Source organism: Myotis nattereri (assembly GCF_964212035.1).
Source record: "Myotis nattereri genome assembly, chromosome: 2".
Lineage (NCBI taxonomy): Eukaryota > Metazoa > Chordata > Mammalia > Chiroptera > Vespertilionidae > Myotis > Myotis nattereri.
This window is the reverse complement of record NC_138076.1, coordinates 116922802-116937994: the sequence shown is the minus strand read 5'-3', so window position 1 is coordinate 116937994 and position 15193 is coordinate 116922802. Positions and strand designations below refer to the sequence as shown.

The window sequence follows — 15193 nt, the reverse complement described above, 5'->3', positions numbered from 1 at the left end:
GCACAGATAGGGTCCCTAGGCCTGGCCGGCGATCAGGGCCAATTGGGGCCTTCCTTCATTCTGGTGGTCAGCGTACGTCATAACAAGCGATCGAACTCCCAGGCTCCCAGTCGAACTCCCAAGGGGACACTTTACATATTAGCCTTTTATGTATATAGATTATTGGCAGAATTCCTGGTCCACATTAGGAAAGGATAGAGGTACATTAAGATACTATGAACTGTGGAAGTTATAACAGGACTCACAAGTTACCTTTGTCACTTACGTAGTCATTTAAAGGTTTGAAAATAAGTATTTTAGTGATCCTGGTCTTAAGATGCTCTGGTCATTAATGAAGCTAAGTTTAGGATTACTTCTTTTTTAATCTAATGTGTTAGGAATTTATGGTTAATGGAACTTTTTTTCCAATCTGTGAAAGTGGGCTATTACCTGAGCTTCCCTAGCTCTAAATGGATCATGGCGATGACAGACATGAGAAAAAGATTATGAGACTAACAAACAAAAGGGACTAAGTGCTTTTGAAATATCTCAAAAAGTAATATACATATGTACAGTATTTTTCATTTTCTTAGGTGAGATAACTGTATTGTGTTGTTATATATACAGCATCCTTTTGTTTTAGGCAGGTTTCTTGTTAAGCAATATTTTGCTTTTTTATCAATCTGATAGTTCTATTAATATAGTACAGATAAATTTGACCCATTTTGACTTACTATAATTAATAAAATAAAGCTTATTCCTTCCAAATTATTTTGGTTTTCTATTTTTATCCTCTCCTTTTTCATCTTGTTTTTCCTATTTTCCTGCCCTCAAAGTTTGAATGATAAGTTTAAGTTTCTGCTGGTTTGAAGCAAAAATATCCATTTATCATGTAGTGCAAACATGTCAAACTCGCGGCCCACAACGGATATTTTTGCAGTCCATCCAATATAACGGTATGTAAGAAACATTTTAATAAAAATTTCATAATTTAATTTTTACAATATTCTGTTATACATAATTATTAATAACAAACTACAACGTTCACTAATGACTGATTACTATAATTGTATTGCATTCATTTCCCTATGTGCCTTACGTGCAGGTGCACCATTTCTTTCCACTAATACTAGCAGCGAATATTTTAATAGCCGATTGCCACGTCATTAATCTTGGACTGACTTGTTTGGTGTGCGCAACAGGAACTATTTCGCTTTCAGAGAAGAAGAAAAATAGGTTTATTTGCGTTATGCTTATTAATTTGTGCACTTATTCAGTGTCTGGTAAGTTAATGTTCAAAAAAATATTAATTTTTATTAAAATGTTCTATTATTTTATGTTAACGATTACTCATTTATTTCAGCCCTTTCTATTCAGCATGTCTCTATCGAAATAAACCTACTTTTCTATGAAAATTGAAGCTTTTGTTTTTTGTGGCCCACCTAAACTTAAACCTTATTTGGCCTCTGTTAGCCTTTGAGTTTGACATGCTTAGTGTAGTGTGTATTTATCCTTTACTTTTAACATATATACATAGATTTAAGCTTTCTAATATTAGGGCTTTTGGGCAACAAGACCTTTAATAGGTTTTAACTACCCACTGAATAGTCCTCCTACTTCACCCATCTTGTTATGGTCATCATTTTAGCTTTTTTCTTTTTTTGATATAAGTAACTTTTTAACAATCAATGTAATGAAAGTTACCAACATATTTTTAGCAATTCCATTATTTCTTTATCCCCACAACTTTCCTCTGAACTTACATTTCCTACAGCTAAATACATGTTTTATTGATATTTTAATGAGAGTCAAGAGTTGGTAAACTTTCTTGGGACTTCTTGATTTGGCCCATTCCTCCTCTCCAGCCTATTTCTCCCAAAACCCCTTCCATGCCAATCCAGCTATAGAATCTAAAAATAACACGTTACTCCATGATTCTATACCTTTGCTCACATCTGAAATTCCATCTCCTCCTGTCCATACAATAGATGACTTCATTTCATAAAGTTAGTCTATTCAGTTTTTTTCCCTGGAAACCCTTTTAACTCTCCCAGAAAAAAAGTAACCACTTTCTCTTCCACATACACTTATTACACTAACAGGAAGAAAACCATTTCATTATATTCATTAGTACTATATGTCTCCCCTCCCTCCAAATTTTTCCTCATCATGGAACACATAGAAAAGAGCTGTAGAGCCCACAAGACTATACAGATAAGACTCTTCTCACCTGGATGTGACTGGTCAAGAGTCTTTGGTCAACCTAGATACCTCCTGGCTGCCCAGAGGCCAAGATGATTAGATTACATTCTCAGCAAAATGATACCCCATGCAGGACACGCAAAATAGGGAGCTCCATAAAACCAGAGTTATCATAGCCATCCCTGTATTCTCAGAACCCACATATACCCTAATATAATGTAGGGCTCCATTTTCTTCCAGTAAGTACTTACTAAAGAAAAGGTATTCTTAAAAAAAAAAAAAAGTCACTATTGGTTTAAAAAAAAAAAAATCCTGCCCCTCATCCCATGAAAAACAGTTATTCACCATCAGGCAGAAGGCTCAGTAGGGCTCAAAAATAAAACCGAATGAAACAATACTCAGACACCACTAAAATATCCCATTACTTAAACACTATTCACAAATAGGAAATGTATATAGATGGTTCCTGGACCTATAAAGTATTTCATTAAGAATTTCTGTCAGTTGTCACTGAAATCAATACCACTTATTTTAAGCTGGAAATAAATTGTTATAGGTTTGCAGCTTTAGACATGTGGATTACTAGAAACAGAGATGCTAAGCAAGTTTATACATCACTCTGTAGTCACAACACAATTTTTAGAAAAAGCTAATAGTCTTTCTTACAGAGAAGCAACAGAAAAACACAACCAGTGAACATACTGGATTATGAGGAACTACAGAATCTCACTCAATCATGTTCTCTATTAAATACTAGAGGACTGGTGCACAATTCATACACCAGTGGGGTCCCTCGGCCTGGCCTGCAGGATCGGGCCAAAACTGGCTCTCCGACATCCCCCGAGGGGTCTCGGACTGCAAGAGGGCACAGGCCAGGCCAAGGGACCCCACCGGTGCACAATTGGGGCTGGGGAGAGACATGGGAGGTTTGCCAGCTAGGGAGGGACCGTGAGATGGCTCCAGGGCATGTCCAGCCCATCTCGCTCAGTCCCGATCAGCCGGACCCCAGCAGCAAGCTAACCTACCAGTTGGAGCATCTGCCCCCTAGTGGTCAGCGCACACCATAGCAAGCGGTTGAGCAGCCTTAGCATATCATTAGCATATTATGCTTTGATTGGTTGAACAGCCAACCAGTCAACCGGCCACTTAGCATATTAGGCTTTTATTATATAGGATTCTGTACTTTACACTATCATACAATTCTTCATTGGGTACTTCTGTGAAAACAGTCTAAGACTTAATAGTTTTTCTTCCAAAATAAATTATGTATATAAACTGTCTCTTTCATCTCCTTATAATACAAATTTTGTGCACGAGATTTTAAATGATCAAATCTTATAAATAGATATTTTCAACAATCCTGGGTATGAGTTTTTAGTTCAGCAGCCCATAACTCTTCATAATCGCTAGCATTTACCCTTTTCTTCCAACACCTTAAAGTACTTTACAGATACTTAAATAATCCTCTTCCAGTTCACAAGATAGGGAGAACAGATTTTACTAGTAGACAAGATGTCTAAAAGCAAGTTGGGTAACTGCACTGTAGGCCAACAAGAGTAAAGGACAAAGGCAAGAGGGAATTAAGTCCAATAATATGGCCCCAGTAAACAGAGAAAATTCTGAAAGGAACTAAGGCCTGAAGCTGACTTTTATCAGACATATACCTCATTCTAATGACAAAAAAGTTGTGCTTTTCTTTAGTATAACAAATATGGTAAGGTTGCCTGAACCAGTTTGGCTCAGTGGATAGAGTATCGGCCTGTGGACTGAAGGGTCCCAGGTTTGACTGCGGTCAAGGGTATATATCTTGGTTGTGGGCACATCCCCAGGAGGGAGTGTGAAGGAGGCAGTTGATTGATGTTTCTCTCTCATCAATGTTTTTAACTCTCTAGCCCTCTCCACTCCTCTCTGTAAAAAATCAATAAAATATATAAAAATATATATATACTAAAGGCCTGGTGCATGAAATTCATGCACTGGGGGGGGGGGGGGATGTTATCCCTCAGCCCAGCCTGCACCCTCTCCAATCTGGGACCCCTCATGGGATGTCCAACTGCCGGTTTACCAACCACTCGCCTGCCTGCCTGCCTGATTGCCCCTAACCGCTTCTGCCTGCCAGCCTGATCACCCCCTAACCACTCCCCTGCCGGCCTGATCACCCCCTAACCACTCCCCTGCCGGCCCGATTGCCACAACTGCCCTCCCCTGCTGGCCTGATTGCCCACAACTGCCCTCTCCTGCCGGCCATCTTGTGTAAGTGCCTGATGGTTAATTTGCATATTACCTTTTTATTATATAGGATATGTTAAGGTTTTATTTTAAAAGTAGTATTCCCGCCGAAACCGGTTTGGCTCAGTGGATAGAGCGTCGGCCTGCGGACTGAAAGGTCCCAGGTTCGATTCCGGTCAAGGGCATGTACCTGGGTTGCGGGCACATCCCCGGTGGGGGATGTGCAGGAGGCGGCTGGTCGATGTTTCTCTCTCATCGATGTTTCTGACTCTCTATCTCTCTCTCTTCCTCTCTGTAAAAAATCAATAAAATATATTTAAAAAAAAAAAGAAGTAGTATTCCCAACTTATCTAAACTTGTAAGACATGTTTAAGAATGTCACAAATTAGATCAGTTTTACCCCCTGACAGAATAAAATCTCTTCCTACAAACTATTCAACACAGAGATAAGATGATCTATATATTTTTTTTAATTTATTGCTTAAAGTATTACAAAGGGTATTACATATGTGTCCATTTTATCCCCCCGCCCTAGACAGTCCCCTAGCCTCCCCTATCCCCCAATGTCTTATGTCCCCTGGTTATGCTTATATGCATGCATACAAGTCCTTTAGTTGAAGATGATCTATATTTTTATTTTATATCATAATCTAATCCACTTAACTTCAAAGAAAATTTGTGTTTTTCTCAGAGGCATATATTACTAGTAAACTAATGTTTCTTATTATGAAAATGGGCTGAAATAACTGCATTTCATAAAACAAATTTCAATTTTGGTTACTAGCATTTTTTGAGCTAACGTTAATTAGTGCTGCCAATGAGTCCTCTAACCACATGAGGGGAGCAAATCCATTTAGAATAATCATAGTAATAATAACAACAATAATAACCACCACCACAGTGATTACCATGGCCCAGGGACTACTCTATAACCTTATGAACTAAGATATTATTTTACCCCAATTTAAAGACAAGAAACTGTAGTACAGAGAAGTAACTTGTTCAAGATCTCACTCACGGCTAAGGAAATGAGGGTTGGAAAAAAAGGGAACCAATTCTAATCTTTTTTCATTTTTGTTATTTTTCTTTCTTTTTTCTTTTTTAAAATCTTTTCTAATGGCACTGGAAAAGAAAAAAATGTCAAAAGTGAGTAAATAGCTATGTGAATTAGCCTGATAATGAATAAAATGGTGATATCACTAACCTCCACTAAATGCTTTTAAAGGAAGAGAAATATATTTACTTTGGATTGTAACTTTCTATAAATTTAATAACATTAAAAAGAAAACTGGGAAACTAGTCATAATTCATATTTAACTATGTCTAATTCCATACTCCTCACATTGTCTAAAACATGATTAGAGCTCCCAAAATGATGATGAAGATATCAATAATCATTTCTAACCTCTCAAAAGATCATAGAGTTCTGAGTTTTAAATCTAGAAGGAAACAAACATATAAGGAATATTTATTAAAGAGTGTCTAGTCCAATCCTTTTATTTTACAAATGAGAAAAATCAACTCAAAGTTTTAAAAGACTTTCCTATATAGATCTAAATGTCAAAATCTGGAGTAGAATTTACCTTATGGTTCAACTGCTCTTTTTAATATGCCATGCTGTAGGATACATAAAATACTATATAAAGTTTCTGAAATTGAACTACTAAAAAGGAAATCAGAACAAAATTAAATTATTTAAATCTGAAAAATAAAGGTTTCTGGAGAGGGATTAATTCCTAAGTAAACAAATGCTTCAATAATCTCCTGAAACAGTAAGTTTCTTAGGAGAGCAAGAACAGATATGACTTTAAAGGAAAAAAGAACTTGAGATAAAAAGGAAGTAAACTCAATCTCTGGGAGCTTGGTAAAAAGCCTAGAATTAAATAAGATAACACATGTTGTGATAAAGTCTGGGTGAGAGTGGCTACATGGTTCATGATAAATTAGATAATTAACCTACTTTAAGATCTATTATGAAAAGACTAGAGGCCGGGTGCATGAATTCGTGCATGGGTGGGGTCCCTTGGCCTGGCAGGCGATCAAGAAGATTGGGGCAGCGGGAGGTTGGCCGGTGGGGGAAGAGTTCGCGGGAAGTTGGCTGTGGAAGCACTCTGACCACCAGGGGTAGCTCCTGCATTGAGCGTCTGCCCCCTGGTGGTCAGTCTGCATCACAGGGACCAGTCATTCGGTCATTTAGGCTTTTATATATATAGATAGATTAGCCAGAGGTGGAAAGAGAAAACCACCAGCAAGCAGATACACAAAGCCACATGATATAAAAGAAGACCAGAGCATTTATACACATTGCACATCACTGAATATGGTATTTAATTGGATAAAGAGGTTGAAGGGATTAGCTACAAAACATATATGCATATCAAATGGACAGGAACAATAATGTGGTGAGAGCCAAGAGAGGGGGAATTGGGGATAGGTGGAGGTGGGGAAAGCAGAGATTGGGGGGAGTCTGCAATAATGTCAACATTAAAATTATTTTAATTTTTAAATAAAATTTTAAAAATAAAATACGTAAAACTAAATTTAAAGCATATTAAAAGTTTCAAATCCTGGTGGTCATACCTTTTTTTGTAATAACTAATAAATGCCTAAGATTAGAATAAACCCACCATCTCTTATAAAATTCAATTTCTACTTCCTGTATAATTTTATCCTATCTAATAAAAGAGAAACATGGTAATTAGCCATAACTTAGCTACCCTTCCCAGGGCGATATGCAAATTAACTGCCAACCAAGAAGGCGGCCGGCGGCCAGGCAACTGACGCGAACAGGAGGCTTGCTTGCTTCAGTGATGGAGGAAGCCAACGTTCCCCGCCTGCCACTGCTGGGCTCTGAGCTGCTCTCTAAGAAACATTGTTACAAATATAGAAGCTAAACAAAACCCCAGAAACCTGCTTTCAGTCAGCAGGATCTCAGAGCTGGAGTTGCAACAAAGTTTCAAATACAGAAAGTAAACAAAGCCCAGAAACCTACTTTTAGCAGCCGATGGTCTCACAGCTAAAGCCAGCTCTCAGCTCCAGTGACAGCCATAGAAGGTAAATAAATACCAGAATTTAAAAAAAAAAAAAAAGGAAAAAAGGAGAGGTTGGGAGCTTCAGTCAACCGCCAGCCTGAAAACGGCCCTCAGCCCCTCACCCAGACTAGCCAGGCACCCCAGTGGAGACCCTTACCCTGAAGGGGGTGTGACCAGCTGCAAACAGCCATCATCCCCTCACCCAAGATGGCCAGGCACCCAAGCGGGACCCCCACCCTGATCCAGGACACCCTTCAGGGCAAACCATCAGGCCCCCACCTGTGCACCAGGCCTCTATCCTATATAGTAAAAGGGTAATATTACTTCCAGCACCAGGATCAGCGGAGCCGTGAGGCCTCCCGAACCCGAGATCAGCAGAGCTGTGAGGCCTCCCAGCATCAGGATCAGCAGAGCAGCGAGGCCTCCCAGCACTGGGATCAGCAAAGCCATGAGGCCTCCCAGCACCGGGATCAGCGGAGCCACAAGGCCTCCTGGCCCCTGGAGCAGCGTGACAGGGGGCAGCGCCCAAACCCCCTGATCACCCTGCGGCTCTTGTGTGTGACAGAGGGTGGGGTCACAACCTCCCTATCCGCTCTGCTCTGTTCATGAAAGGGGAAGGCGCCCCAACCCCCTGATCGGCCCTGCTCTGTGCCTGATAAGGGGGAGCTCCCCAACCCCCTGATCAGCCCTGCTCTGTGTGTGACAGGGTGCGGTGCCCCAACCCCCCCATCAGCCCTGCTCTGTGTGTGACGGGGTGGAGCCGCAACCTCCCCATCGGCCCTGCCCTGAGTGTAACAGGGGGCAGCGCCCCAACCCCGATTGGCCCTGCTCTGTGGGTGACAGGGGGCGGCGCCCCAACCTCGCCATCGACCCTGCCTTGAGTGTGACAGGGCGCGGCGCCCCAACCACCCAATCGGCCCTACCCTGAGCGTGATTGAGGGTGGCATCGCAACCGCCTGATGGGCCCTGCTCTGTGCGTGACAGGGGGCAGTGCCCCAACTCCCCGATCAGCCCTGCTCTAAGCCCGACCAGGGGCTGCACCTAGGGAGTGGGCCTAAGCCAGCAGGTGGTTATCTCCCAAGGGATCCCAGACTGTGAGAGGGCACAAGTGGGGCTGAGGGACAACCCTCCCACAGCCAGTGCACAAATTTTTGTGCACCAGGCCTCTAGTCCTCTAATAATCATGAAATAACCTGTGAAGGACTCGGTAGGCTATCACTGTGCCTTTTTTATTATATCATCATTTTATAACATTTAACTCTCCACTAATTCTGAAACTGTACAGATTTTAAAACCAGTAAGACAATTATTTATGGGGCAAACTAAAAAGCAAAATTTTATCTAGGTATAAACTCAATGAAGTTTTACTTATCTTTATTTTATTTTTTCCAACGCTTTTTACCGCCCCCTACCTTCCTCCACTCCACCCCCCAATGAAGTTTTCTAAAAAAGACAAAATATGCTCTGAGAGGTAAAATAAGTTATTTTTTTTTTTGCTTCTTTAAGAATTTCCAAACTCTTTCTTATAGAATATTTTCCAAATTTTCTATAAAAATGTAAAATTTTTAATGTCCAATATGTATTTTAACCAAATTCAAAATATCAGCAGGCTTAAATAAAACATTTGTAATATTTATGCTAAATGTTCTCCCCACTAAGCCTACTCAAATACATGCTCAAACATTCCTTATCAGTATTTAATCAATATGTATATAATAGAAGACTCCTTACTTTTGAAGTTTTCATCCCTCTTAAATTAATATTTACCGTAAAAACAGCAAAAATTAGTAAAACAATGGCAACTCACTTTGAATGTTCCTATCATTGAAGCACTATTTTATTAATAAGATATTAATAAAAATTAAATATTTTACTAACAAAAAATTTCATTGGCCCTATTTCTTGGGACAATATAAGGAATTTTATTATCTAACTAGTGGCCCGGTGCATGAATTCATGCACTGGTGGGGTCCCTTGGCTGGAACCAGTTCTCTGACATCCCCCGAGGGGTCCTGGACTTTGAGAGGGTGAAGTCCAGGCCAAGGGACCCCCACTGGTGCATGATCAGGGCTGAGGAGGGACGCAGAAAGTTGGCCAACTGGGTGGAGGTGGGTACCGCAGGAGTGCTCGAGGGAGTATCCAGCCCGTCTCACTCAGTCCCAATCGGCTGGACCCCAGCAGCTAGCTAACCTACCAGTCAGAGTGTCTGCCCCCTGGTGGTCAGTGCACATCAAAGCAACTGGCTGAATGGTTGAACGGTCATACACTTAGCATATTGGGCTTTTATTATATAGGATACTAGGGGCCCAGTGCATGAATTCGTGAACCTTGAAAGGAACTGTGGGCCGTGAGGCTGCGTTAGGCACAGGGGTGGGTCTTGGCCCATCCTCCGCACCCCTGCCTGGCCCCTCCCACCGCGGCCCCCTGTCCCCTGTCCGCCAGCAGCCCCACTCCAGCAGCCCCACTCCCGCCGCCGCCGCTCCCACGCGCTGACAGCACCAGCCCTGCTTGCACCCGCTGAAAGTGTGGAGCTATTGAGGCCAGCACCAACAGTGGGTGCGAACGGGGCCAGCGCTGTCAGTGGGTGCAAGCAGCAGCTGCTGCCCCAATCGCCCCCGAAGAGCAGGGGGAGGTGGAGAAGCCCTCAGGGGCTATCAGGACCAGCAGCCACCACTCGCACCTGCTGATGGTGCCGAGCGATCAGGACCAGCGCCGGGCACTGGCAGCGGTTGCGAGCAGCCACTCTGGCACCCTCTGCAGGTGCGAGCAGGGCTGGCACTGGCAGTGGGTGCGAGCGGCAGCTCCAGCGCCAGCAGCAGGTGTGAGTGCCAGGTGGGACCACGGCACGCGGGAACAAAGAATTTTCAGTAACCACCAGAGGCTCGCCCCAATGACAGCAAATTATGTGCCACCTTGGTCTGGCACCCCTGCTCACCTGCTCCACCATCCCGCTGCAGCTGACGCCCGTCATGTTCCACGCACACCCCCTGGTGGTCAGCGCACGCCATAGTGACCGGTTGTTCGGTTGTTCCGCCATTCGGTCTATTTGCATATTAGCCTTTTATTATATAGATTATATAGGGTAATATTCTGACTACATAAAAAGGTGACTATCAAACCACCCCCTTAACAAAGCATGAGCCTGGAGGTTTTTCTTCCCTTCCTTTCTTTCTGGAGTGCTATGACCACACAACACAGCTTACTCTTACTGAATGATGCCAGTGAGACTGAAGAAAAGACAAATAGCAGCTTCACCTGGGAGTAGTTCAAAGTTAAACATGGGCAGGGTGCTGTGCTAGATACAGGCTTGCTCAAGGTAAACCTGTTAGATCCACTGGGCAGCTAACTTGTGGCCTTGGCCTCACTGACACCACGTTGTAACAGACCTATCTCACCCTATGGATGCAGGTGAGCAAGCAGCCAGGCCAGTGCCACCTCATGATCTACCTACCTTCCGCTGCAGCAGTTTCTCCTTTTATCCAATCCCTCCCCCAACAATCCCTTCCCAACCATGACACCTACTACCACTGAATAGGAAGGGACAATAATTATCACAGTGGGAGCTAGTCAGGATTAACAGTCAGGATCCATACTATCACTCTCCAGTCCTAGGCCACCAAAAACAGCTCTTGAACTTCCACCTCAATTTCAAAACATAGGCCTCTCTATGGTTTTGGCCACTTTTCCCATTATTTCATCATTATTAAGTACAATATTAAAAATTGGATAGCTATTCTGTGCCAGGCCCTGAAAGTCTCAAAACTACTTCAGAGGCAAAATAACACCATGTGATACTGAAAACGTATTTTTCACGGACAAATAACAAGAGTCATTTCTACAGATATCTTTGCAAATTTATTCAGGGCAATCTAAACATAACCACTCATTTGAGTCAGGCTAACAAGAAAAGCAAACTAATTTTCACATGTAAGCAGAACAATAGTGATCTAAAAAAGACATATCTGAAAGATTTGCTTTTAACACAGTTATTTAACCCAATTAAGGTGCTGCCAATTTGCCCAGGCACCTTATGTTGACAAATGAAAAAATTATGTGAACTTTATTATTTATAGAATAAAATTTTAATTCATCATAAATGTTTCCACAGCTGCTGATTCTCTGAGAACTATCATTCTCTTTAGGTCCAGCCCCTCTTCTCTCCACCACTCCACACACACCTCCAATCTCATCCATGTTTAACCAAACTCACTTCGCTCAGGTATAAAGGACTCTGGAAACTGTTTTATTATATGCAAAAGTTAGCGCTCCACCAAAGGGCAGAAATAAATGACAGCCCCTCCCCTTAAACCTTCACAATCTAAAAAGCAGATAAGAGGAAAATGTACAACACATTACATATGATAAGTGCTATTGCGATAACAAAAATGCAGTTAAGTTATATGAGGGGGATGAAGGATAGCGACAGACAGGGGTACGATTATTCAAGTAAGGCTATCTGCTTGACAGACAGTTATGAATTCACCAGACAAGGGGGGAGGCAGAGTGTTCAAAGCCTAGAAAAATAGCATTTATAAAAGCACAAGGGTAAATATCTTCATTTTCCTTGATTATTAATTTTAAAATTCTCAGAAGGTAAATTACAGTTTTCTTTAAAGGATAAAATTGCAAATTACTTTGAGATATTTAGCATTACTTTGGAAGCACATCAAAATATAAATATAGACACAATTTTAACATTACTTTTGAAACATTCTCATTTGGCCAGGCACTGGTGTTTTTGTATTTGCCAACAATACACACACACCACATGCAATTAATGCCCCAGAGTGGAAGCCCTAGGAAGAGCTTCAGAGTCTACATTCTTGAGATCAGAATCCCACTTACTCATGTTTGACTTGGCAAATCTCTCTGTGCCTCATTTTCCTAATCTGATTATAGTATACTAGTGGCCTGGTGCACGGATTTGTGCACACTGAAAGGAAATTAATTAGAAGAAATATTTTAATATCACTATTTGCCCTCTCTATAATAAAAGTGTCAACCAAATTCGCCATCGACAATGACAGATGGAAACACACATGTGCAACTGGTACCAGAGAGTTTTATGTGTATCGCACATGCGCGAATCAATTTAGCCTTTTATATATATAGATTTTACATTTACTAATATGTTCATTTGAATATTGTGTGTTTCCCTCAACTACATTGTAAACACCATGAAAGCAGAGGCTGTTTTGATCACTGCTCTTTACCTAACACTCAGCAGTATCTAGCCCTTAGTGGGTGCCAAATGCACTAGTATACCTAATATACCTTAGTAAATGAATGGTTAGTAAAGAGTAACACATCACTCCTGAAGAACTAGACTTTGATAATGAACTATGACCCAAAAATCTGTGTAGCTCAGCAATCTGGCAAGATTATCACTCTCAAAGACTTAATTATCATATTCCTTCTGAAATAGAATAACTGGAATATCTAAAAATAACCTAAATGACCCTCAAAAATCATGTTAATATAGTTCCTTTAATATCAATACCTCCTAAAATATAAATTGTGAGAAAAACAAATATCTATTTGAGGAAATGAATTCACCAATGATTCATGCTTCAACATGATTTCTGATATCCTGTAGATCAATGATTTTCAACCGGTATGCCACAAGAATTTTTAAAACACACAATATCTAATTATTTAGTCAGGGGCATTGACCTCTTTTCCCTTAGACTGTCAAATTAAAAAAATGATAACAGCCACCACAACAACAGCCATCAGTGTAAATGAATTAAAAGTATATCTTTTTGTCAGACCAACAAAAAAATATATTTTTGATGTGCCACAGAATTTTAGTAATTAGTTTACGTGTGCAATGAGATGAAAAGGTTGAAAAGCACTGCTGTAGATTTTAATCCCACCTGATTTCAGCCATTTTTTAATACTGTTCATCAGCATGCAGTATCGAATCTGCTTCTAAAGCATCTTGCGGACCTGATTCACCACTCCTCTAAAAAAAAAAGTATATAAAATATACCACCCTTAAATCGAAGATTGTTTGGGGATCTCCTATAAAAAGGCTAGTAAGACAAAACACAAGGAAAGATTTCAAAATTCTTTTAAAACATAATTACCAGGCTCGCGTTGAAAAGAGTAACTTTTTTCTGTGGTGGCCCATAATTATGACTCTCAGATGTAAGCTCATAAAAAGCTTGAAACGAATTTGCCCCATCAGGTGGGAAATTGTGGTCCTCCTGGCTAAGCACAAAAATCACCAAGATTTACATGCACCCACGTTTTGCTTCACTTGGGACTTTTCAACAGGCATTAGCACTTTGCCCTTCAAGTCTATTTAGAAACCCCAAGAGAACACAGACCATAATTTTGCAGTCAGTCCCTGCACAGAACTACATCAAGCCACACATAGATGTGCCCCTAGTATATTCAAGTAAACAAACGACAGGAAAGCTTAAGCGGTTTGCAACATTCACGTAGATTCCCAAAGACAAGACTGCCACCTGGGCACAAGGTTGGGTAAGGGAAAGCTCGTTACTCTCGAAAGAGCAGTAATGGAGAAAATTTCCACAGCACTTATTTAAAGTTTCCATCTTCATACACACACACCCCTTCCCCTAAGCACCGGCGGGGGGGACTCGGCCTCCCGGGGCGCCGGGAGGGAACCCGCACTGGACTTCCGTCCTCTCCTGGGCAGGCATGAGACCCCGCCTTCCCGCCCGCGGACCCCCGCCGCCGGCAGGGCCACCTCCCCGCTCCGCACGCTGCCAGACGGCCGCGGAGCGCGCGCGCCGGAGACCTCCCACCTCCGACCCCGGCCGGGGCCGCGCTCCAGCCCGGGTGCGCCCGCCGCCGGGCCCCCGCGCCTCGGGAAGCCTTCAGCAGTTGAGCCCCAGGACGCTGAAGACCGGGGCCCGCCCCCCGCCACGACCGGCACGGGCGCCCCCTCTGTCACCCTCGCGCCGCCCCGTCCACCGGGCCGCTAATCCCCGCGCTCCCCGCCCGCCGCCGTCCAACTGCCCCCGCTGCCCAGCACCCCCACCCGGGCCCCGCGGACGGCCAGAGGGCGGGGACGGGTCCCGCCGCCAGCCCGCCCCAGAAGTCCCGGGCCGCCCCGCGCCGCACCTACCATGGTACAGATGGAGGCGAATTTGGAGACTGTCATTAGGATTTCCATCCGCCCAGCGCCATCTTCCACCCAATCACAGCGGCGGCGGCGGGCGGGAGAGAAGGGGAGCCGGGCCGCCCTCTCGCACCGCAGCCCGCGGGCGGACCCCGATCCGCCACGGACCCACGCACCGAGCTTGCTCTGCCAACGCTGCCGTCGTCGCCGCCGGCGCTCCGGCACTTGCCACCTCGGGCCCCGGCCCCCTCCTGCTGGCCGCCCGCCCGCCCCCGGCTCCTCCCCAGCACAGGGCGCAGCCGCTGCCTCGGGGTCCGCGCCTGCCCACGAAGCTGCCCGACACGCACCCCACCCAGCGCGCTGGGAAGCGGGCTCCGCCGAGGCCCTAAAGCCCCGCCCGCTTCGCGGCTGCGCGGCCCAGCGGCGCGCCCCGCCCACCCGCCGCGCGCCGGGACCTCCTCGCGCGCAGCCCCGCCCACTTCCCCGCGCACGCCCCTCCCTCCCGGAGCGCGCCTCTGGGGGAACTCCCGAGCCGGCCCCGCCCGGCGCTCGGCCTGGCGCCGCTTCCTGCCGGCGTCCCTCGCGGTCCTAGAGCCTGCTCCCGTCCGCGCGAGCTCCAGGTGCAGCTAAGGGCTGCTGGGGAGGTGCGGGTCGCTGG

At 44.0% G+C, this 15193-nt stretch overlaps 1 protein-coding gene across 2 annotated transcripts in view; it reads right to left on the bottom strand.

The window, feature by feature from the left end:
- Positions 1–14874, bottom strand: part of USP12 (ubiquitin specific peptidase 12) — a 122303-nt gene extending 107429 nt beyond the window's left edge. The window contains exon 1 of one of the 2 annotated variants that reach the window (XM_081083625.1): positions 14542–14874. In XM_081083625.1, the coding sequence (XP_080939751.1) occupies positions 14542–14589 (48 nt within the window). In that variant the 5' untranslated portion in view covers positions 14590–14874. The remainder of the gene's footprint in view (positions 1–14541) is intronic. The other variant, XM_081083626.1, reaches the window with a different exon arrangement.
- Between the last annotated feature and the right edge of the window lie 319 nt (positions 14875–15193).